The 25,228-nt window shown below is 38.6% G+C and overlaps 1 protein-coding gene across 8 annotated transcripts in view; it reads right to left on the bottom strand.

The window, feature by feature from the left end:
- Nucleotides 1-25,228, bottom strand: part of RBMS3 (RNA binding motif single stranded interacting protein 3) — a 643,143-nt gene that overhangs the window by 111,102 nt on the left and 506,813 nt on the right. For 6 of the 8 annotated variants that reach the window (XM_054708096.1, XM_008153779.3, XM_054708097.1 and 3 more), the window contains exons 8-10: nt 15,956-16,002; nt 5,336-5,432; nt 3,005-3,055 (exon numbers count right to left, since the gene is read on the bottom strand). In XM_054708096.1, the coding sequence (XP_054564071.1) occupies nt 3,005-3,055; nt 5,336-5,432; nt 15,956-16,002 (195 nt within the window). The remainder of the gene's footprint in view (nt 1-3,004; nt 3,056-5,335; nt 5,433-15,955; nt 16,003-25,228) is intronic. The other 2 variants (XM_008153844.3, XM_054708098.1) reach the window with 1 other exon arrangement.

Raw genomic sequence — 25,228 nt, forward strand, 5'->3', positions numbered from 1 at the left:
ATTGATCTTTAGGGAGAGAGAGTGGAACGGAGGGAAGGAGAGAGAAACATCGATGCAGGAGAGACACATTGACTGGTTGCCTCCTGCACACACCCAACTGGGGTAGGGATTAAACCTGCAACCGAGGTACGTGCTCTTGACTTGGAATTGAACCTGAGACCTTTGGTCCAAGGGCTGATGCTCTAACCACTGAGCAACCAGCCAGGGCTCAATGGGCCTTTTTAATTTAATTTTATTTTTATTGATTTCAGAGAGAAAGGGAGAGGGAGAGAGAGAGAGAGACATCAATGATGACAGAGAATCATTGGTTGGCTGTCTCCTGCACACCCCTACTGGGGATTGAGCCTGCAACCCAGGCATGTGCCCTTGACCAGAATCAAACACGGGACCCTTCAGTCCACAGGCCGACGCTCTATCCTCTGAGCCAAACCAGCTAGTGCCATGGGCCTTTTTTTAAAGTGTCAGGTGTTGAATGGTTCAGTAAGTTAATGAAGTTCCAATCTAAGCAATTTGTCTTCTGATTAACCACAGAGGTTGTCTCCACCAAACTCATTAGTAAAGTAAATACCTAGTATGAATGTGGTAGAAATAGGTGATCATCGTGTATTCTTAATTTTATTTCTATACTAATACTCATTTTGTTTAATTGGGCTAATCTAAGGCATAATGTGCAGTCTATTCATATAAATAAATAGATTTTTAGATTCAGGTATTTTGTTTCATTGCCTTAGGTTGCTTAAGCACTTTTGTACTTTGGTATCATAGAGTGATTAACTTAACACTCACTTTGATGATCAAGCTACGACCAGTTGGACGATTTATACAATCTAGACAACCAGCAAGACTGTTGCTGGGCAAATATTGTGGTATAAACTCTATGTTTCCATGACAATGTTCAGCCCATTTTTCCATGTTAAAGACAACAAAGTCGTGGGTGGCCCAGCCACTCCTTTTTCTAGGAATCTGCCCCAGCCACAGACATTACATTTTAAACCGAGTGACCTAAGCTCAAACATGATGCACAGTCTGGTCATGGGGAGTGATAAGATATCACTGATCCATAGCAAGACAGATCCAAGGGGGCGAATGAACGAACACACACACACACACACACACACACACACACACACACCCTGATTGCTAGAGTAAGATGTATAAGAAATTAATGCATTCAAAAATGGGGCTGAAGCTGTGCTGGGGTGAAGAGGTGGTAATGAAAAATTTCTAAGGTCCTGAGTGATAGTTGAAATAGACACATACAAACATCTTCTCCTCACAGCTCTAGAAATACTGTAAAGTCTCACATACTTTGACATCTGGCAAAATATTCAGATTTTCTTGCCAGATGTGCATTCCCTTTGGCCACAGTGAGATGATGCTTAACCTCAGTGTGAGGACTAAGCTAGCATTAGTGCTCTATAGATGAACACACTATTTTTTTTTTCAGAAGGTAGTTGTTTCCTTCTCAAAAGTCTACTCTTTAGAACTTGGCAGGGCATCTTCTCTTTTCCTGTGTTGGCTCAGTCTGTGCTATACATTGGTTTGGCAGCATACATTGAATTCTACCTCAAGACTTGGACAGAAAAGTGTATCTTGGATTCATTGTATGTTGGTAGGATTTATAGAACTTAGGCCAGATGAACTCAGGAAGCCCTCAAGGTGTGGAAATAAGAGCAAAGACAAAGATTTGCAAAATACGGTCTAAAAGTTCTGCTGTAGTAGGCTGCATATATTTTATCCTTTACATAAAAAACAAACAAACCAAACTATCAAAACATTAGGAGCAACATGGAATGTTCCTTATTTTTAAAAAGTGGAGGAAGTTCAAGTATGAAAACCAGGTGCTGTGATCCTTTGAGTCCAGGAAATGGATGCCTGTGCATTTAGCTTCCTGGTCCTTAATATGTGCTACCTTACTCATATTTAACTTGTAAAAGAGTTAAAAATAGCATTGCTTCTTCTTTGTACAACATATAGATCTAATAATAATAAGGATAATGGTAATAGTAATATAGACCATGTCATACTTAAAAAGTTATTTTCACATATGCTCTTATTTGACTCTCCCCCACACCCTGCCAAGTACAGTGGCAGGTAAGGAAACAAAGGCACAAATGTGGGCATACCCAGAAGAGTATGCCAGAGACCGTGTCACACAGCTCTCAGTCTCGGGCCCCTCCCCTACCTCATACTCTCATGAGTGTATTGCTATCGAAATCTATCTTGCACTTCTATAGAGCTAGAAAACCTGGAAGAACTAGACAAAGACAAATGAAAACATTAGCCTTCAGTCTAGATTCTAATGGAATATGTAATATTTTTCACTTGGGACTGATGTAGTATTGTTCCACAAAATGGAAAATCTAGCAAGTAGATAATAGAGTTTGGATATTTTTGGAAGATACTTTCCACAAAAAAAGAAGAGAAGGCCTCTAGTTAGTTAACATAAAAATTACCTAGCAACATCGCTATCTATCTATATATTTCCATCTATTAATAGACAACTAACTTCCTATTTTAAATATATTGCTTTGAGTTAACACTTGGCCGTGATACTAAAACTCACTCCCAAAGCACACCAAATTGCATTTGAAGAAAACAAAGTATTACAGAAGGAGAAGGAGAAGGAAAACAGGCTTTTCTCCAATAATGGATTTACTTGTTTAGAGCTCAGAGTTCCTGCATGAAGTAGAAATTCCCTTTTCATAACAAATAGTAGACATCAATTTTTGAGATTGACTGTTATGACTGATACTTCCTCCAAGCAAGTTTATCTCTCTATCTCTATCTCTATCTCTATCTCTATCTCTATCATCTCTATCTCTATCTCTATCTATTGTATATGCTTTTGTAGAATTTCAGGAACAGCTTTTATCTGGAAAATATGGCTGCCTGAAAGAGGTATAAAATATAACAAAAATTTTACCCCAAAGCTTCTATGCATTACAAAAGCTTGCACTTGGATAATAGAAATATTTAGCCTCAGGTGACTGAGAACACTTACTGTTGGTTGCATAACGTATGGCGGATGAGGCATCCATGAAGTACTCTGGACCTATGCATCAAACAGCATTTATTAGCACAAAGCAATCACAGAGAGAACTTGGTTCTTGCGTTCAGTGGAGTCACACTAGATCATAAAAAAAAGTGGAGTCCATCTGATTTTACAGCTAATTAGTGCTCAAAACTAAGGATAGAAAGCACATTCTTGTACCTGATTCATTTGGTCCCTGATACATGATAAAATGTAAAGCAAATTCCTACTTCATTGGAGCTGGCTGCAGTGCCCACATGGACCAGGCTGGGACCGGGAGCATATTTTGAGGATGGTGCTAGCGACTAAAGTATCAGGCAGCCTCCGGGACCTCCTATTTAGAGGTCAACTCCCAGGGATACCCAGGCAAATACTAAGGAAGCAAGTGTTTATGCTAAGACTTCCTTTTTTCCCCCTGACATTTGTTTGAACTTCAAATTCTCAAGTGATTCTCATTTTTGGAAATAAGTCCAAGTGGTAAAAGTTGGGGTAAGAGTTAAATAGATCAACCAAAAATTGGGGAAAATGCTCTGGGATAAACCCAAGTTAAGCAAGTTTGTAATTTTTTTTCTTTCGTAGTAACTGGTATGTAAATAAAAATGAGTATTTGAGCCAACTGTTCTGAAATGGGCCTTGTCAGCCAAATGCGAACGTCAACTTGAAGAGCTGTTTGTCACATAAAGAACCTTAAAGATTTTGTTTTCAGTATACTCACACAAGCAAAATTGCCAATGCCATTTAGATTTTAAAAAAAAAAAAAAAGGACAAAGTGTTGAAAGGCAAGAATCAACAACCTAGGAAATTGCTCTAATTCCTTTTATGAGAAAAGAGAGCTGGGGTTAAATTCCACTTAGGAGCCCTCCCAAGTAAAGTCACTTTTCTGTGGATGTTTTATTCATGTCACCAAAGTGCTCCACACTGGGGCTCAATGGGTGGTCTTGGCTGAAACAGAGGCCAAGATTAGGGGGGCGGGGGGAAAGGTTAAAAAAAAAAGCCCCCAATACACATTACAACCAGGCAGGCCTGCGTGAGGAACAAAAAGGGAACAGCACCTGCACAGAGCCTCAGGGGTCCCAGGGAAAGGCAATTAGGAAATCAGCCATTCAGAGACCCGCGGATGCAATCCACACGAAAGTCTATTCTGTTCGCCCACCAACGTGTATGAAGAATCTAAGTGCAGGAAATGAATGGAAATGAACTGCGTCAGGGGGGATCCGCTAAGGAAAAATGTGCATAGTCTCAAGTTTGATGCTCTGACAGCTGGGGCATCCCGAGATGAAGTATGTAGTGGCTGAATAAGGTGACACTTAACTGAATTAGTAGCAGTCAGCAGCATCAGAGCGTTACCCATTGTAAAACCCCCACCCCCACCCCCACCATCTGCACAATACAGAGAAACACATGGCATGCGTGCTCGTGCACTCTCTCTCGCTCTTTTCTCTTTCTCCAGAGTTTTAAAAAATGACACTAGAGACTCTATGTAACATGGATAGCGATTTCTTTTTAGAATTAGAAGAACTGTCTGAGGAACAATATGAGGGAAAGAGAAGCAGAGAGTGGTATCACATCGTGGATAACTCAAAAGAAATAAGATAAGAAGTCATTTTTAAGGGAGAAGTATGACTATTTCAATCCACCTGTGTACACAGAGTTAACTGGCTACAACATCTGGTTTAAGACACACACCGATTCTTGGGTTTTCTTGTGTTTCAACATGTGGAACCCCTGAGGTCTCCTTTGGGTCATTAGGAACTGAGAACGAAGTCAGAACAGACCGGAGGAATCACTCTTTACCACTTTGATAATCTTTTCTATTTCCTGGGGGAAAATGACTGGACATCAGTCCATGTAGTTTTACATGGATACACAGGACAACTGTGACAAAATGAGATGACAATGGTAAAACATGCCGGAGAAAGGGCAGGGGATGCGAGAAATGTGCTCTTAGAAAAAAACACACTAGGAAGCGTGACAACCAAAATAACAGACAGCAAACAAAATCATTTCTCAGTGGTAAGAAAGATAGCGGTACTAAAGTTGTCTGGGAAGTAGCATAATCATGAAAACTCAGCAGGTGTTCTCTCAGAAGAATGAAAAGCGCAGTGGAGTTTATTATTCAGTGAAATAGATGCGAACAAGCCCTTGAAAGGGTAGACTAATCGGTGACTTGAGTATTACCACATCAGGATGTGAGTCAAGTGTGCGAGGGCAATTTTTAAAAGTTCTACTGTGTCTTGGCCTCTATGGCGATTATCACTGGCAAGAGAGATCTCTCCTGAGGGGCGGGGAAATTGGACATACCTGGTATGTGGAGACAGGGGAAGCAGCAATGAATGGCGTGATAGATGTCTGTGGAATCATGCGGTTGGTTGCAATACTGTACGGTGAAGAATAAAATCTGCAAACAGAAAACAACAACAAAAGAAGAAGATTCATACAGCTGCTGAATGCCTGGCTGCTCAGCAAATGCTACGAAGCATTTCTAGGGAAGACAGAGTTCCACCCTCACGTTTGCCCACCAACTCGGAACAGGAGCATCTAGGAGGTTTGCTGTATTGGATTCCACTAAGAGGAGTTAAGTCGTTCTGAACAGACGTGACAACTTGGAGTCATCTCATAAAATCGGCCACACAAAATCTCTTATGCCGGGTGAGTGTAACAGTGTGTTTTAACCAACAGGGGGAGAAAAGCAACAGGCACTGTTTTGTTTTGGAAAGGCGATGCCATTTTAAAGCTCTTTGGAAAGAAAGGCAAAATGATAGTACCAAGCTTTCTAAAGGAGGCTGGTGTTACTTAAACACAAATTGCATCTGTATCTTTTCACTGAAGAAACAGAGTCAGCTCCAAGAGTTTTGGATAAGTTGTGTGAGGTACGTGATCATACCCTCATGCAAAATCTAAGCTAAATACTTTCTCTGTGAGAAGAGAAGTGGACGATTTGTGTCTAGGTAGAGATTCAGTCATGGTGTTGATGGAGATTCTGGATGTATGTGATATACTCCTGTAGACTCTGTAAAAAGCATTGAGTTTTCTAGTCCTTCATGCCCCTTCATTGAACAATTGTAGAATGATACTGAGCAAATCAGGACTTCACAAATCAGAGGAAGGTTATCCTTCCAGGGATCTACTGAAGAACAGATTCTAGACACTGAGATCAGTGACATACCCATCTTTGCTCAGCTGTCACCCTAGAGTCCACAAGGTACCCAATGCTCAAATTCCTCAGCCAGATTTAAAATCATGTTTCCTCCTTCATGTCTCCCTGGTAAGTGAAATGCTGGAGTGGCCAGACTAAGAACAGACAAAACCAGGTTGCCTATGATGGAGTATTTCACTGATGGGAAGATATATTGGGAAAAATGTGTACCAGTATCAGGGATAATGAAATCAGTATTTTACTTTGCCATACTGTTAGTAAAAGTCAACTACTGCTTTAAATTTTAAAAAAAGTATGACTGAGGTTGGACTTTTGGGGACAAAAGCTTCATCACACCTCAGGAGTCCCCGACATTTTAATAGAGAAAACCTCATGGGTTACCTTTCTAAGGATGCATTCCACAAGACCTCACATTAAATAGAGGAAGGCTAGACTTCAAGGTTGCTATTTAAGCAGTAAATTCTTTGAGCTTATATTCTATAAAAGTCACCAAGCAAGTATTGTGGAACTATAGTGTCAAATTTACTTTACTAACTCGCAATAAGAATTATAACATCATATTATTTTGGTTAAAATATAGCTAAAAACTATTCCTTACACATTACATCCTTTCTATTCATACCCACCAGACCTCTAAATTTGTAGTTGTGCAGTGTGAAAAAAATCTATTGACTACATACCTATTAGAATGGATAATTTATAATAAAATGACAATACTAGTGGTAGCAAGCAATCAGAGAAAGTAGAACTCTCGTTCATTGCTGGTGGAAATGCAGAATGGTACAGCCATTGTGAAAAACAGGTTGGAAGTTTCTTATAAGTTAAACATGCACATCACATATAATCCAACAACCCCACTGGTAGATATTAACTAAAGATAAATGAAAACATATGTCTGCACAAAATCCTTAATGCAAATGTTTATAGCAGGTTTACTGATACTTCCCAAAGGCTGGAAACAAGCCAAATATCCTTTAACTGAGTCAATAAACAAACTGGTACATCTGTATATTGGACAGCTATTCAGCAATAAAAAGGAAAGAACTACTGATTCATCTAATATGATGAATCTTGAGTGAATTATGCTAAATGAAAGAAGTCAGACTCAAACGACTCAATATTTTATAATTCCATTTTTATCACAATATAGAAAATGCATAACCATAAAGGCAGAAAATAGATCAGTGGATGCCAAAGGCTGGGGTTGGGGGATGGGGTTGACTACAATGACACATGAGGGAGTTTGGGGAAGTGATGTAATTCTTCTATATCTTGATTGTTTGGTGCTTGAATGACTATGTGTTTGCCAGATCTCATTGAATTGTACACTACAAAGAATGAATATATATTCTATGTAAATAATACCTAATAAATCTGATGTTTAAAAGAAGTCAATTACTATGTAAGAAAACATCCACACTTCCATGTTTAAAAAATTTTATTGAGCATATACTATGTGTACCAAAGATGGGGAAGACTCTAAAACATTCCTTAGAGTTTCTCTATTTAAACATTTAAATAGAATCTTATCTGTACATGAATCATTCTAAAACCCTCCAATCGCTTTCCATTGCAATGAGAATAAAAGTTGAATTCCTAGTATTGGCTAGCACCGTGGTCAGCAAACTGCAGCTCGCGAGCCACATGCGGCTCTTTGGCCCCTTGAGTGTGGCTGTTCCACAAAATACCACGGCCTGGGCGAGTCTATTTTGAAGAAGTGGCATTAGAAGAAGTTTAAATTTAAAAAATTTGGCTCTCCAAAGAAATTTCAATCGTACTGTTGATACTTGGCTCTGTTGACTAATGAGTTTGCCGACCACTGGGCTAGCACAATGAATCTACCTCCCTCTCTACTACTTTCTCTTACTCCTCTCCCCCTAGCCCAGTGATGGGCAACCTTTTGAGCTTGATGTGTCAAACTTCGCCAAAAAACTGAGCATAATTCGGGTAGTGTGTCACTTTGAGGAAAAAACATTATTTCGCAAATGTTTCATCCTCAGGAGCAGCAAATGTTTCATCCTCGGCATGCGCCGCCTCAGCGGCCGCGTGTCATCATAAATGGCTACGCGTGTCAGTGCTGACACGCGTGTCATAGGTTCGCCATCACTGCCCTAGCCAATTAGGATCCAACTGTACAAACCTTCTTTTGTCTCATGGTCCTGTCATTCTCACTCCCATCTTGGATAACTGACCTTACAATTCCCTCTACCTAGAATGTTCACTTCCCTAATTCTCCGTTTCCTTTAACTCATTATGGGTATCACTCAACTCTCACTTCTTCAGAGAGGCCTGTGCTAAAGTAGTAACCACCATCTCTGTCCCCATTGTTCTCTATTCCTTTCCTCTTACTGATTCTTTTCATTGCTCTTATCACTATCTGAACTAGTAATTAAAAACCAATTAGATGTATCTTATGGGCTGAATGTGAGTGTCCCTCCAAAATTCATATTGACATCCTAACTCCCAGTGTGGTTATATTTGGAGATGGAGCCTCTAAGGAAGCAATTAAGTTTAAATGAGCTCAAGAGAGAGGGGCCCTGATCTGAAAGGATTAGTGTCCTTATAAGAAAAGACACTACAGCCCTAACCGGTTTGGCTCAGTGGATAGAGTGTCGGCCTGCGGACTCAAGAGTCCCAGGGTTGAATCCGGTCAAGGGCATGTACTGTGGTTGCGGGCACATACCCGGTGGGGAGTGTGAAGGAGGCAGCTGATCGATGTTTCTCTCTCATCGATGTTTCTAGCTCTCTATTCCTCTCCCTTTCTCTGTGGAAAATCAATAAAATATATATTTATTTAAAAAAAGAAAAGACACTACAGAGTTCTCTCTCTCTCTCTCTTTCTCTCTCTCTCTCTCTCTCTCTTTTCTCTCCCCCCGTCTCTGTATATCTCTCTCTCTCCACACATATGCATGGAGGAAATGCCATGTGAAGGCACAGTGAGAAGGCAGCCATCTACAAGCCAGGAATAGAGTCCTCATCAGAAACAGAATCTGCCAGACCTTTATCTTGGACTTCTAGCCTCCAGAACTGTGAGAAAATAAATTTCTGTTGTTTAGAGCCATCCAATTAATGGTATTTTGTTATGGAAGCTGAGCTTATTAATACAATGCATGCATTGACTATTTTTCCCTCTAGTCTGACAGCTTCAAGAATGTTGAGGACACACTAACTCTGTTGTCTAGAACAGGGACTGAGACAGAGTAGATACATAACTATAGGTTAAATGAACAAATGAATACAGAGCAGCTTGGGAAATAAGTAATGATTACTAGTATAGGACAGGATGGCCAGTGCCAAGATGGTGGGAGAATAGGAGATGGGCCCGTAAACCTGTAGGAAACAGGGAGAGAACCCCAAGAAGATAGACCAGCATCACATATTTATAAATGCTTCCTGGAAACTTAACTAATACATGCTTCCTAAGCATGCACAGGTCTTAGTAACTAGGGAAAACAGTCCTTTTCCCACAGAAATCATGGTTTGCATTTAAAAATCTCCTTTAGCTCTTATCTTTAACAAGTCTTACTTATGAGGCAGTGAACAGAAATATGTATTTTGGGCTCACAATGACATGAGAGGCACCCCACGTGGTGATTAACTTCTATTAAAAACCCAGTTTCAGCCTCTTACACCAATGGAGCGCACTGTGCATCGCATTTTAGTGTGGCTGGTTTATTCTGTAAAACGTACCGATCGGAGTATTAAAAAGGAAAGCAATAAGGATTGGATAGACAGGCAGAGTTTATGGAAAATTCTATGGTGAAAAACAGAGGGCAGACACATAAAGAAACCAGCCAAGGAAATTGATACTAACACAGGGAACCCTTGGGGGGGGTAAATTGAATGCATTTTTATTCTATCTGCTCTAATCCTAGCCATCCAGCAAGAATGATATTTCATACTTTCTCACAAGTTCCAATACTGCTGCTAAAGTCAGAGAGTATATCTTCCCAGAAAATATCCTGGGAAGAAGGAATCAGCACACCGTCTTGATCCCCTAATTCTGGTATTCTGGTAGAAGCTCTTCCCAAGTCCAAACATAAACCAGATGAATGTACAAGAAACCCTTGCTTACACCATCACAAGAGAGGCTGCGACTGCATCTAAGGATTAGAGATACAGCAGCTAAAAGAAAATACACAGAACCAGGCTCCAAAAAGAAAACTGCAGAATGAGTTTCTCAACCTCCTCACTCTTCTTTCTCAGTCCCTGCCATGTACCTGTCATGATTTAAAATGACTTTCCCATAACCAGCACATTTAAAAAAAAAAATCCAAATAAAACTTCAAGCATAGCTGTTCTGTTCCTGAAGAACAGGAAAGAGAAACCCAACAGAACCTGTTAGCCATAATAACAAAATGAAGGTCATTCTAACCACATGACTTTATGGTCTTTGTATCTGCTACATATGCATCCTGCTTTGCGAAGGCTAGTAGAGAATACTGGGAATGAATTCTTTAACAAACTATTTTCCTGGGAACAGTTGACTCCCTTACGAGATATTTCTTGGCTAAAATTCACATAACATTTTGTGTATGACAAGCATTCCTTTTATACTGTGCCCAGTGGTTCTAATTTGGAAGTGATTTTGCTCCCCAGGGGACGCTTGGCAGGATCTAGAGACATTTTTGGTTGTCACAACTAGGCTGGGAGGGGGAGGCTGCTACTGGCGCCTAATATGTAGAGGCCTGCAGTGCTGCTAAACATCCTACTAGGCACAGGGCAGCTCCCACATGACCGCTTATCTGATCACAATGTCAATCGTGCTGAGGCTGAGAAACCCTGCTTAGGAATAAGAACGAGTTACTTCCAGAGAGGTTTCACATGAACCAAATACCAGATGCCAAAGTGGCTCAAAGAAGGTAACTAAGTCTGATCTGTCTGTCTATGGAACTCTAAGCTGGGGCATTCAAAAATGGGATATTTTTAAAGGAATGCAAAGAGTTACTTGGTTCCCTGGCATTTAAGGCAAGGGGCCTCTACAAGTTCCAGAAGATGCAAGTCACTAATAGGACATTATCCTGTCTGCAGGAAAGTCATCTTCAGGGGATTTGGCAGTCAGTAGGAATATGGGGAAATCTTAGTGCACTGACAATAAAAGTAACATGAATATATCAATAACTCCCGGGTAGAATGTCTTTTACAGTAGAAAAATCACACCAAATCCTATTTGCACACTGAAATAAACAGCACTGGCTTGTCTTTTCTGTCTACAGGCAATACTGTTAGTCAGAACCGCAAATACTGTCCTCAGGGTAATACTGTAGCATAAGATTAATAAGTTATTGGTCATTTTTACTGTAATGCCAATGTACCCTTCACATTTGATTTCTGTGCTAGTGTAATAAGATAAGGTTTCTGCATCACTTAATATCAAATGCCCATATAAAATAGCCGGCAAACCAATGCTATAGAACACAGTATTTCCCATATCTCTCCCAAGAATGCATTTTATTCAAGTAAGACGATCCAAGAGCCCTAATAAAAAGGCACAGGGAGGATGAGATTTTGAATAGAGGGATGGATCATTTCCCACCTCCCACACTCATATGTGAAAGTGATAGAATTTGATACAGGACTGCTAAAAAAGCAAGAGGGCAACAGTAATAACAAATTATGGCGTTATACTGAATAGCTTTGAAAAAGCAGGAACTTTTTTATTATTATTATTATTCTCTTACGTTCACCTCTGAAAAAAACATACTACGGTTTTTACTTTTCCATTGTGACCCAGACACTTCTTCACTATAACTGTGAAAGCCTTAGAAAGAAGGGACATTGAACTAACTTTTTTAAAGTAATATTTTGGATAGATCCAAGCAGATGACAAAACTGACATGTTCTATTGCCCGAATGCAAATAGCACAGATTCACCATGGTCCACGTTTACAAATGTATGTTTTTCATTGGCTAAAAAAAAATCAAGCTAAATGTGGAAGTATTTATTTCAGCTTCATATTGCTTATTAATGTGGGGGGTATGGAATTCAGAACATTTAACTCTTCAGACAATTTGTGTAGTTACTAGAGAGAACCCAGGCATGCATTTGCTTATGATACTCAGAAAACCCTATGGCTGAGTGCACAGCTACGGGATACCATGCAGTCATCAAATAGGTGCTCTAGCTATGACATGGGGCATCTACAAGAGAAAAAGACAGTGCTATGTCCCATGAAGAAGCTTTCTAATCCCTCGTTAGAAAGCCTATTCTCTGTGGTCTTATGGCCTTAATTTTTTTCTTTTTGAAAAGAATATAAAAACACAAACAGTGAAAATTAAGTCCCTATCACTCCTATTTCCACTGGCTTTCCCCAGAGAACTGCTCTCACCATTTCTTGTGTACCCTTTCAGAAGTATTTTATACATATAAAATTAATCTATATCTAAATCTCATACTACTCCATGATTCTATCACAATGCCATTTCCATTATATCTTGTATTAGAATTGTCTACATGTCCGTTGTCTTTGATATGATGCAAATTTTTTTTTCCAAATATGTGTCGTCAAATGATTGTAAATGAGTAACAGATAGATATTCTAAAAAAAAAAAAGTTTGTTAAACTGAACTGAGACAGCATGAAGAAGTGTTTAATAATATTAACTGGGTAAGAATGAGTTGCAACTGTAACGTTGGATACCATTTGTTCTATGTAAAATGGGACCAGTTTCATTCCTACAGTAATAAATATTTCTATCTCTGTTAGGTTACTGCTCTGTGAGGAAGGTTTAAATGCTAGATGGAATACAGCAATATGAATAGGGAATAAAATACTTTATTCTGGATTCATGCTAGATTCCTCAATAAATTAACTTATCTAAATCAGATTCTATACCTCTAAAAGGCATGCACTAATGTTAACTCAAGGGACAGTATATTAAGAATATATTTGTGGATATTTTGACATCTTACATGCATAGAAATGATTGTTCTACTAGTTTCTTTTTTGGAAATTTTATAAATAGATAATAAAACCAAAGATGAGCAAAACATTTTTAAAAATCATCTATATGAAGTATGAAATGAATATTAATTAGCTATTATCATCCTCTTTTTCAATTTTACTATAATAACATGTTTATCTTCTTGTCACAATGGATAGTCTAAGGCTTCCAAAACTTCATTCTTAATCTAGGATATGAGAAAGTCATGGGCAGTTTGGATGTTTTGAGTGAAACTAGAGGTTGTATTTAAAAAGAATCAGATTAAGGCATTACTTGGGGACAGAGTGGGTTGATGTCGGGAAGGGAAATGGTTCTAATGCCAACTTGCTGGAGCCAAACAGATGTCATCAGTTACATTTCTATTTCTGAGTTGGCATGCACAATGCTAGATTAAACAGTCTATAAAGATGAATAAGACATGGGACCTGCCTTCATTAATAGTCCAGTAGGGAAATAAATGCCAGGGTCAATGGCTGCATAATAAAAAGACTCAAATGTATCATGGGAACATCAAATATAGTGCAATGGTAGCATCCACATTTTCACTAATGATTACATTATACCATTCAGGGTGCCTTTAATCCTTACCAAGTCTTAGGAAAAGGTACTGTTACTGTTGTCTCCTCTTTCACAGAGGAGGAAGACAAACAACTTGCCCACTTCTGGTGAGTGACAGCATTTGGATGCATATTTGGGCAGGCTGGTTCTGGAGTCTATACTCTTAACCACTGCTTATACTGCTTCTCTTATGCCTAATTATGTAACCAGCTCTGCCAGGTATGATGTGATGTTGTTCTTTAAATGAGAGCTGTATACAAAGAGAGGGAGAAAGAAAGGAAAAAAGAAAAGGAGGGAGGGAGTGAAGGAGAAAGGGAGGGAGAGAGGGAGAGAGGGAGGGAGGGAGGGAGAGAGGAGAGAGGACAGGGAGGAGGAGAGGGAAGGAAGGAGGGAAGGAGGGAGGGAGGGAGGGAGGGAGGAGAGAGGGAGAGGGAGAGAGGAGAGAGAGAGAGAGAGAGAGATTGAGATTGATTACCATGCCTGAGACCCAGGCAGACAGAATTCCATGAACAACAAGACACAGAGAAGTAAAGTTGTGAGATATTCTGAGAATTACAGAAGGTCCAGTTCAGTTTCAGAACCAAACCATGTAGTTCTTTTTGTGCCATCATTCTTGGAAGCTCTAAATTTGTTCTGCAGATAGTAAAGTCCACCAAATATTTTAAATCTGGCAGGTAGATGATTCCTAAGATCATATTTTGCTTTTAAAAAATTACTAAAAAAGCAATGTGAAAATGGTTTGGAGGAGAGTTATGGTAGAGGCAGGTAAAAGTTTAGCACGGGTAGAGAATGGTGAATGAATGAACTCAAGTAGCAGGGGGATGGGCTGAGTGTTGAAGCTATAGTTCAAAGATATATTGAATAAGTCTTAACGACCAATTTGATCATGAAGAATGTTGGAGAAGAGAAAAAAACAGAGAACTGGAGTTATCAGTCTAAATTATTTTAGAGTGAATTAAAAAAACAATTTTATATTTGTTTTTCATTTGCATTAGTTTGGTTTATATTATGAAGAGTTGATAAGGGAAATGACCAATTTGGGACATGTAAAGTTATCTAGTAGCTATACTTAATAAGCTGTTAGAAACACAGGTTATAAAGCTGTGCATCTGGTTATGAACTTGAAGACCAGACCTGGGAGTCTTCAGTTCCTAAGAGCAAGAGCAGTGGATGAGATCACCAGAGAGAAGACAGTGAAAAAAAGATTAAGCTCTGAGAAAGATGAACAAAAGTGGGCTGAAGAGGTAGAATAAGAAGATACTGAAAGACCAGTAAGAGTGGGGAGCAAAGAGGATCAGCAAAGGAAGGAGTTGTGGGATCCAAGTGAAAAATTTCAGGAAGGTATAAATGGTTTAAAAATATGCCAACTGAGGCAAGATTTCAAATAGAAGGCTAAAAAAGTTACAGTTGCAAATGGAAAATTCAGAGATCATTGAGGGCATCAGCAAGGGAAACTCCAGTAAAGTTTGAGACCAGACTTCATACTTTAATGGGATTAATTAGAGAAGACTACAGGAAGACAGAATGTATAGAAGACTGAAGTTGTGTACCTGTGAAAAGAAGGGAGAGACGTGAGTATATCTGTAGGCTGAAAGGAATGTTCAGTGTACATTGTACAGGAAGGTATTGAAGGCAGGGATGGATTGATGGAAATATGTTCTGTATCAGAAGAGAGTAGATGAAATCAATGGGTATCTTCAGCATCTTAAGTAAAATTTGTTTCATGAGGGAAATATTCATCATTGTAAGTATCTAATAACCGGCAACTGTTGAAATAGTTCAAAGAATCCAACATTTCACTGTTAAGAGAAGACACAGATAGAGACACATCACATAGCAGGTGATCGAAGATGAAGAGATACATTTCAGTCTATGGCAACAGGGCACAGAGGTGGTGACCGGCAGGAGAGGGAGAAATGTTCCCTGTCTACCAGGCAGCCCTCACTGCGTCAAACATGGCACCGCCCTGAGTTCACCTTTGGCTGCTCAGACTGGGAGCTGAAACTTCACTCTTTCCCCTTTCAGTTTGTGATAAATAAGGGCAGTTCCAGAGAGAACATATAGCGTCTAATGCGGGCAGACGCATTGTGAGACTGGGTGACATGGGAGAGGCTCTAAAATACAATGGCGAGGAATGTTTGGTTTATCATTTTTGTTTGGAGATTTCAAACAAAAGACAGATTTGAGCATTTTTCTTCCGTACTGATTTCAGAGCTCAAAGACATCTTAGCAATTAGAGTAGAGAAAATGTGGGTTACTTACCCATTTTGTATGGCAGCTGTGGGGTCATAGGTCAGAGCCATGCCAGCCTGCATAGAAGAGGGAGAGGAGAGAAAACAGATCTTAACATTTTTATTGTGGTGGCCCAAACTTTCACTCCACACAAAGACTTTTATGTTTACTTTCCTTGATTTAAGTTTATTTTCCCCTACATATTTCTCCACTGACAAGACAAGCATTTTTACTATCCACACACCAGAACCCACCAGTGAGGTGGGGAGTTTATATTATACATCCAGACAAACCAAGGCACAATGCAGCTTGGAGGATTTCCATTTCTGCTTCATAAACCATCTGCTGTCTAATCTGGTATCCTTATAATTCCTCACTATTGTCAAAACCACCTATTGTACATCTCATGGCATTAAAAAAAAAAAAAAGTAAGGCTGAATCCTGTGGTCAGAACAAAAATAAAAGCTCCTTAAAATGCATTAGACCTTTTAGAAGAAAATGTTAAGAAATATTTATTTTAAAATAGATAGCATGCCTCAGGGGTATGTAGGTAATGAGCCACAGAGTGCTTGTCCAATACATTGCAAGTACCTGTCCTACTAAGAGTGGTAGAAAAGGAAGGTCATTTGCACCTGATGGAAATTCTTGGCCTGGTGGCTAATAAGGAAGTGGTTTTATTCTGTTTCTAAGAAGAAAACTACCTCTAAAAACTACACTTTGGTAACTGGCAATATTTTGAGAAAAGAATATAAACTTTCATGATTGCTGATTCATAGCTTACCTCATCCCATCCTACACATCATCACACTTGATCCTCACAAAACCCAGTAAGTAGGCAGGAGAATATTTTCTCCATTTTATTATATTTGAAAACCCTGAAGCTTGGAGAGGTCAAGTGACTTGCTCAAGGTCACATGTTTGGCGGCAGAACCTGATTCCAACCAAAGCCTTCAGATGTGGGCTCTGCTGTAACCTTGACCTAGGAATTGAATGAGATCTGAGGATCATCTCTAAAGATGTGCGGGAACTTTCTCTGTGGTCCTATGGGCAGACCACCCTTTGCTTCCCAGGACTGCATCAGTGTGAGCAGAAGAGAATATAGAATGAAATTTAAAACTGACTAGGTTGTTTTTTTCATGTTTTGGAATTTAAAAGTGAATTAGACCAATGTCGATTCCCTGACTTCGTTAGTTATCTATAATTACGAAAGATGTAACCATTGGGTGAAATGAGGTGAGGGGTATACAAAACCTCCCTTTTCATTTCTTTTGTAATTTCTGTGAATCTATAACTATTTCAAAATTAAAAGTAAGACAAAAAATGTAAATGATCTTTGAGGACTTTTTTTTTAAAGAATAAAAAAAATCATTAAAACTTTAAAGAAAAGAAGAAAGAGCTTTTGTTTTAGAGTTTCTTCCAGTTGGATAAAGGTGGTTTTCCTGTTAGGCTTGCTGAATTCCTCAGATTTAGCACATAACTGAAACATAAATCCTCTGGCTTTCTAGGGTAGGACCTGAAGTCTGGTATGACATGCTACAGTCAAGCTTAGATTATATGCATTATTTCCCTTAAATAATAATTTTTAAATTATTACTAAGATTGGTATGAGGAACAAACCTGTAGAGCCAAATATGAATGGGATTAGCATACAGCGAGCATGCATAAATGGAAACGGAGATTGCAAACAACATTGAATGACTCAGGAGTTAATAGAGGAGCACTGAGAACACATGTTTAATGATAACTGTATCTTACTCACGTTAAAGAAACAGACAACCGATAATATGACAAGCAGGGGGGAATGGGAAATGAGATAAGAATAAAAGAGGAGAAACAAAGGCAGGTTTTTTTATTTGTTTGTTTGTGGGGTTTTTTTTGCCTCTGGTGCAAACACATAGAGATCCAAAGTCTAAATTCTTTCCAGGGATGGGGCCTCTGCTTTGTGACTGGCAAGAGGAAGGTCCCAGCTTGAAGACTTCCCAGAATGGAGAGGTCTAGGTGAGCTGAAACTCCTTGGTCCTGGATGCTATTGGGGACAGTCGTAAAAGCAGCCCATTTGGGAGGAGACTTCTCTCTTAAAAGCACTAAGCTTCTTTCCCCTAACTTACCCAAGATGCCACACCAGGGCAGAATGACAAAAATAGGCTTTATACTCAATAGAGATATTGTCAGTTCACAAGAGATTAAGAGTAGTGATCAGCATAGCTTCAGTCGCCTAACCACCCCAAATGGTTAAAATCCTAGGGGACTTATCAGAAGCCTTTCCTAGTCAACCCCACCTTTACTTCTTTTCCTTGTACTTATTTCCCAGTAGTGCTCAAATCCAACGCTATCTAGCCTTTCTTGAATTATAAATTTTCTTGAACATTCTCTTCTTATGCTGTGTTTATTCTGGCAACTCTAGATATGGATTTTTTTATTTTCTTTCATAGTTTAATTGAATTCCTCATGGATTGTCATTAACCAATAAGTTCTACCTAGGAATACAGTAATTATTAATACATTGTATTTGTTGAATACATATTTGACCATTAGAAAGGCTAAGTTGGCCTCTTCTTCTTACAGCTCCATCCATCTTTCAGAAGATGGGCAAGAACTGAAAAATGGCAACATGGTTCAGTGGAAAGAATATATGTTTTGGATCTGGGTTTAGGTCTTTGCTTTCTAGCAGTGTGGCCTTGGGCAAATTATTTAACCTACTTGAGCCTCAGTAGTTTCCTTAGCTGTTAAGTGGTAGAGTAACACCTACCTCATCAGATTGTTGTGAAATTTAAATGAGATTATGTTTGTAAAAGACTCAGCACAGTGCCTGCAGATAAGACATACACATAAATATTATACTACAAAGCTGGAAGTGGTAAGTGTCATATGAGTGGTACAGATGAGGTGTGGAGGAGAGAGGCGGGGGGTGATTAGGGATGATACTTGGAGTAGGTACAGCTGAGTGGAGCCTTGAAAGATTATTAGGATTTCCACGAATGTAGATGAGTGGTGAAGGCCTGCTCAAGCAAAAGGGGTAGTATGGAAAACAGTGTGTAAATAAAAAGTGTAAGGTGAGTGACCCACCTGCAGTAGAACCCTGGAGGGGAGCAGTGGGAAATAAGACTCCAAAGGAAAGGAGGGACCATCTTGACTGCCTGGCTCCTCTTGGGGAGCCACTGAACATTTTTGAGCAAGAAAATTATACAGTCAAAGAAGGACTGGACAACAAGAAACAGTAGGAGCCTCCTGGAAAACAGGGTAAATCCAAAGCAATGAGCAATGGGAATAGGCACTTGGGGACAGGGAAGTAGAAAGAAGCTAAGGCGAGACTGTCATTGCAAAAGGGTAGGGAATAAAAACAAGTTTCACCTACTTCATGATTTTGCCTAGGGACAGTCCTGCCTCTCAGTACCTTTGGTAAGAGGAGATAACAAGAGACAGCATCAAGTCATATGCATTTGGAACATTTTGGGTAACAAAACAAGGCATGGGTTCAACAGAAGGTTGTTTGAACTTCATCTGTTGGCTGAACATCATAACACAACAGCGAACACCTGACCTGGTTTTCATTTCATGTGTAATAGGTTGCTGAATTATAATTCTAGGATGGTCTTAATGCAGATTTTGCATTCAATTTCCTTTTGTTTTCTTCCATTAAGGTAAAAAAGAAAATCAATTTTGCTGCTCTGTCTAGCTACCTTTATACTAAGCTAGAACCATGAAATCATCATTATGTAATTGCCAAATTTTATGGCATGTTTACAAACTCTGGAGTCACACAAAAATAAAATAACTTGGAACAAAGTGAAAATGTCACACTACATATGCATAAAACTGATATTTAATCCTGTCAATCTTTTTTTAAAGGCTTTTAGATTAACAAATAACTTCCATTTCTCAAAGTTCACATTTTTGTGTGCTAGAGGTGATGATAATTTATTTAAAACAAAAAGGGGCATTTTTGTCATTTTTCAGCAGCAGATGAATTTTGGCTTAGTATTTTGACCATAATAGAATATGTCTAGTGATACCTTATAGAGTCTATACTAAAGAGCTAAATATTTTGGAAGAAATATAAAAATATGGCTTATTGGAGAAATTAGGATTTCATAATAATTTTTAATATTATAGGAAATTCATTAAGACACATTAGATTGACTTTGGAGCTAATCATGTGATATTCATAACTTTAAAAAATTAACAGGTTAAATGAAGAGGTAAGAAATATAGAAATACAAAGCAGAGGATCATTGGCTTTAACAAAGCCAATGAAAAGGTAGAATTGTTTTGATCACTTTTCAAGTTATTTTTACTCTGTAATGTGAACAGGGATAAAAACGTTTGAGGCAGTAAACTTCAGACAGACAGATACGCACTGAAATTCTTGGAAACCGAAACATTAATGTTTTACTAATAGCCTAACATTTCTCCTTTTCCTAAATTCTGCCCTGACACATGAATCATCAAAATTGGATGAGTTACTGATGAATAATCCCAAAGATTTCCAATCTTCTGTGATCAGCTTTAAAGCAACACTTTAGTAAACATGTGGTGAATATTGTATATTTTAGTAAATACTGGGTACCAAATTACCACGAGATGAGTTCCGGAAGGCAAAGAAGAAATTTTCTTGATGTCATCTTTAAGGAGTTTATTTCTTGTAACCAATTTTAACAATATTTACAACTGTTGGTTGGTAATGGTCAAATCACTAAATAAAATAAGATGACTTAAAAGGTGGTGTGTGTAAAGGGGCTTGAAAAATGGGTTATACATGGTTAGGTACTGCTTCTATAGCAAAGTCTCACTTGGTTTATATTTATCAGTATTTCTCTTTAGAAAACATAGTACCTTTTAGTGAAGAAGTCCCGATACAAAATTATGTGTACATATGTGTCAACAAGTAAAATTTTAAAAATTTAAATCTCTGACTAGAAATAAAATAAAACATTAATTTCAACAGGGGTAAATGTGAAAGTGCTGGGGCATATGACTATAAATGACAGTTTTTCCTTTCATATATTTTTTTTTCTGACTCTTTCAAGTTGTATATAATGAGAATTACTTTTATAATGGCAAAAAAAACACCTCCTTTTCTTATAAAACAACAACACATTATACACTTTACAACTTGTTTAAAATTTAAAATTTAGGAAGGGGAAAAAGGCATGTCATTTGTAAAAGAACTATTGAGCAGAGGCCTGATTCAGAAATATGCTTGGAGATGTCAGAAGATGTTTAGTTTCGCTGGGTCAATGAAATACAGACGAGCTGGGGAGGGTGGGGTTACTACATCCGGAAGGATCAAGGTAAGAATGGGCAGGAGGTCAAGAATAAAGACCGAAACTTCAGGGTTCATGGCACAGTGTTTCTTTTCTAGTGGAAGCTAGAATTCATAAATCCAAATAGCCATACGGGCTGAGAAATGGAGAGTTTCCTATGTGACACCAGAAGTGTGGGTACCCAAGATAGTCATCAACCAATAAATATCACCAGAAAACCACAACATGATTGATACCAAGTAAATCTTTCGTCCAAAGGAAAAGAGCTTTTAACCTACTTCCTGTTAAGAGAACTAATCCTAGGAAACAATACACAAGGGGCCAAGCTGAGGACAGGCTGCTGAAGCCCTTACAGAAAGGGGATGTGAGAGAATGAAATCCTGGCCTTCTTATGAGGCAAATGGTAGGGTTTAACCCGGGAACGGTTCTGCCATGGCCAGGTGACTATTGAATGCTTTCTTTCTCTGGGCAGGGGCAGTCAGCCAAGTAAAGGAGGTGTCTGCTCTCACCTGCGGAAAGAACATCCCCTGGGCAATGTGTAGCCACCACCTCTCTGAAGAGAAGATGAGGGACAAATGAGACAGTCAACAAAGAAATTGTCGAAGTCTACAAAAGGTAGACTACACTGCATGGCCCTGAGATAAGACAGCAACATCCTAGCTAACTGTCCGTTAGGGAAGATATTAGACAAAGATCTTACATTACCTATGAATACAGACAAGAGGGTGATGAGGGCCTGGGGTGGGGTGCGAACCGGGTGGAGGGGAGCTATGGGGGAGGGGGAGAAAGAGGGACATCTGTAATAATCTCAACAATAAAGATTAACCCTATGCACTCGCTTGCTTTTTTCTCGACTCCTTTATTCTAATGCTAACCCTGTCGAGTCACACTCGACATCCGAGTGCAAAAGGTTAAAAAAAAAAAAAAGACAATGCCCACCAACCTGTGAAATAGCTCTCACTACACTTCCTAGTTTTCATAATATATGAATTCAAGGAATAGTTTTACTCCAAATTATACTTGGATAATTTGCATAATTTAAGCGGTGATTGTTTTCTTTCAAAACTCCTTTCCTTTGGCTTCTGTGAGCTCATCCCCTAGTTTTCTTCTGACCGCTCAGAGAGCAATTTCTGCTTTGGTGTTACGTGTTCCATCTGCCTTTGAGATGCCAGCTCTCAGGGCCAGGGTTCACCTTTCACCTCCCTTCTGTACTGTGATGACATTCACCTTCTGATTCCAACTATTATTTATGTCTGGGTGATTCTTGAATCTTCATCTCAAACTCAAGTACCTACCCTGAGTTCCAGACATTTATTGCCAAGTTAGATTAGTAAGTTTGAAGTATGGTCAGGGTCTCTTATGAAGTTATCATTTCTTGTTTGGGTGTTCACTAATATCCTTTGTTCATAACAGCTTCTCCTACTTTTGCTTGCAATCTTTTTCTAATCCATCAGCCACACCGATGTGCTCGAGGACTGCTCTTAAGAGAGGCAAATCTGACCACATAATGATTCTTCTTTTAGTGACATACTGTTATTTTCTAAATAAAACATGCCTCACAGAGCCCTTCATGATCAAGTCTTTATTCACCGACTGGCGTCCATAATCATGCTGTGCAATTTTACCAGTAGACCCCGTTCTTCACCAAACTCAGACATACACTCACACTGCCCTGAGCCTCTGGGGCTTTTGCTGCTGTAAGTTTTTGGCTGGAAACTTTGCATCACTGTCTGTGGGGAAATTGAAAATTCTAGTCTTTCAGCCTCAAACTAGACATCCCAGACTCTTAAAGCCATCTCTGTCTCTCCTTGTAGCATTAACTGCCGCCTTTGTTCTGTCCCCGTAATTGAATATGGGAGCTAATATGACTACATGTTGTCATGTGAGTTTCAACTAGATTCTTGCCTGTGTCCATAAGTGTTTGGAACATAATAGGGACTCCATAAATGTTTATTAAATAAGTTAATGAATACCTAATTGACTTAAAGACTATTCTGAATTTGGACTTCGGTTAAATTTGTATTTGAAAAAGGAATTTGAGTGTGTTTAAGTTTCCCTTATTTTATTAGTAAACTTTACTCTTCAAAACTTCCACTGAACTCAATTAAACTTCTAAAGAAAATGTTTCAGCCTTTGATTGGTCAGTAGAGATAGAGGGAAACAAAATGAGTGTTGGAATTGCTCAGAGACCTTTCCCATGCAGCAGGGAAACCTGAGATCGATCATGAGTAGGAACCTAGGAGAAGGAAGCCCCTCTTCTCCAAGTCACTGACCAAGAGTGAGGAGCAGAGGACTGTTAATTAAAAGTAATCTCAACATCTTCAAGCAAATGAGATGCAAAAAATTTATCACTTTAAAAAATAGCAAAAAATATAAGTCAATAAACAGAGAAAATTTCACCTCTTTATGTTTGGAAAAGAAAAACATCAAGGGGAGTCATGCTGTTGTTTATACACTATGCCACCATGGAATTTCTCCTTTCTGGCTTTTACTAAAAGCATTCTTGTCAGATAGAGAACTTCTCTCTTATATAGCAACAGAGAAGAACAAGTTAGAAAGATGCACACAGAATGAAGACTGGACGGCTGTGAAAGCCTATGGCTGCACAGAAAAAGCATTGTTAAAAAGGAAGCAGAAGAAAAAGCATACGAGCATTGTATGATGTAGCCTGCTAAGGTTCTCAAAGTCTTGAAGGAAAAAGAAGTCCTAGTTTGTCATTAAAAGTGAAATTAAATTAAGCCTTGATCGATAACCATAAAAGAAAATAAGAGAACATTATTATGTTTTATATATGAACTTCTGCTTTTATCTTAGTCTAAATAACTAAAACTCATCAATACTAAGACGTCATTTTTATGTCGCTTTTATTTCACATATTAATATCTGTGAAATCGGTACTGACATAATTGATGGCATTTGATAGTTTGGCAATTGTCTCCTCTTTTTTAGTGACATTTAAAATAATATTCCATCTTTAATTGATGGTGTCTTGGAACCAATAATATGATGTCTACAAGGTGAAAAATGTAAAATGCTGATGTTGCTAACAGGGCAATCTGTGCAACTAGATAGGTGAAAGTCCCAGGTATCTAGTTAATTGGTCCATATTCATCCAGGTCCCAACTTCAGTTTGATGTACTTGGAGGTTGGAAGCTATGGCTTAAATATTGATGGGAACCATTCTGAGTCTTGTGGAAGGCTAGGACTGCCAAACAATGACAACTCCAGTAATCTCCCAGTTGGCTGATGCCCCATTTAGCTGTCCTGACCCAATGAGACTTGGTCAAGGGAATATAGGGGACCTGGAGATAAATCATCAATCTTTCTCCTTATAATTACTTCCGTCATCTTACCAGCCTTATGTCCCTCCTAAACCCCCATTCATAGCTCTGCTCCAACAATATAAGTATATTACCCTATCCTCTTCCTTGAGAATGGAGACTAGACAGAGTACTGGCACTCATCATTAATTATATTATATGCAAAATTACACTATTAAGGAATTTATAAGATTTACTTTTTATCTTTAGTGATCATAGGTGAGTGAGTATTGGGCCCAGCAACTTTAAAATAAGAACACTTAACTGAGTAAGAAAGTTTTCATACTGAATTACTGAGAATTCAAGTTCTTGTGCCAATGAGAAAATTTCTTTAGAGATTAAAAGGGTCTTCATTTTGTGTCTGCTCTCTAAATTACAGGTAAAGCACATGAAATAAATAAGACAAACCCAACTTGCAAGTGCTGGCATTCACCATAACAGTCAAAAGTAAGGACTCTCCTTCATTTCAAGGTTAAAAAGACTTTGCAGAACCTAGCAATGTTAATAGATATATCTTAATTTTTTCCCTAAGGTCTTATTAAAGAAAATAATTAGACAACTAATTATCATGCACTGTGATATACGCAAAAAATAGTAGTAAACTAGATAGATGATGTTTCGACTTTCCTGAAATATAATCAGAGATATCCTGAATCTACATGTTTTAGTAAGTTTCTAAAGTATTCTTTAGATATACTATTTCTATTTACTATACGGAT

This window comes from Eptesicus fuscus, chromosome 18 (assembly GCF_027574615.1).
Source record: "Eptesicus fuscus isolate TK198812 chromosome 18, DD_ASM_mEF_20220401, whole genome shotgun sequence".
NCBI lineage: Eukaryota > Metazoa > Chordata > Mammalia > Chiroptera > Vespertilionidae > Eptesicus > Eptesicus fuscus.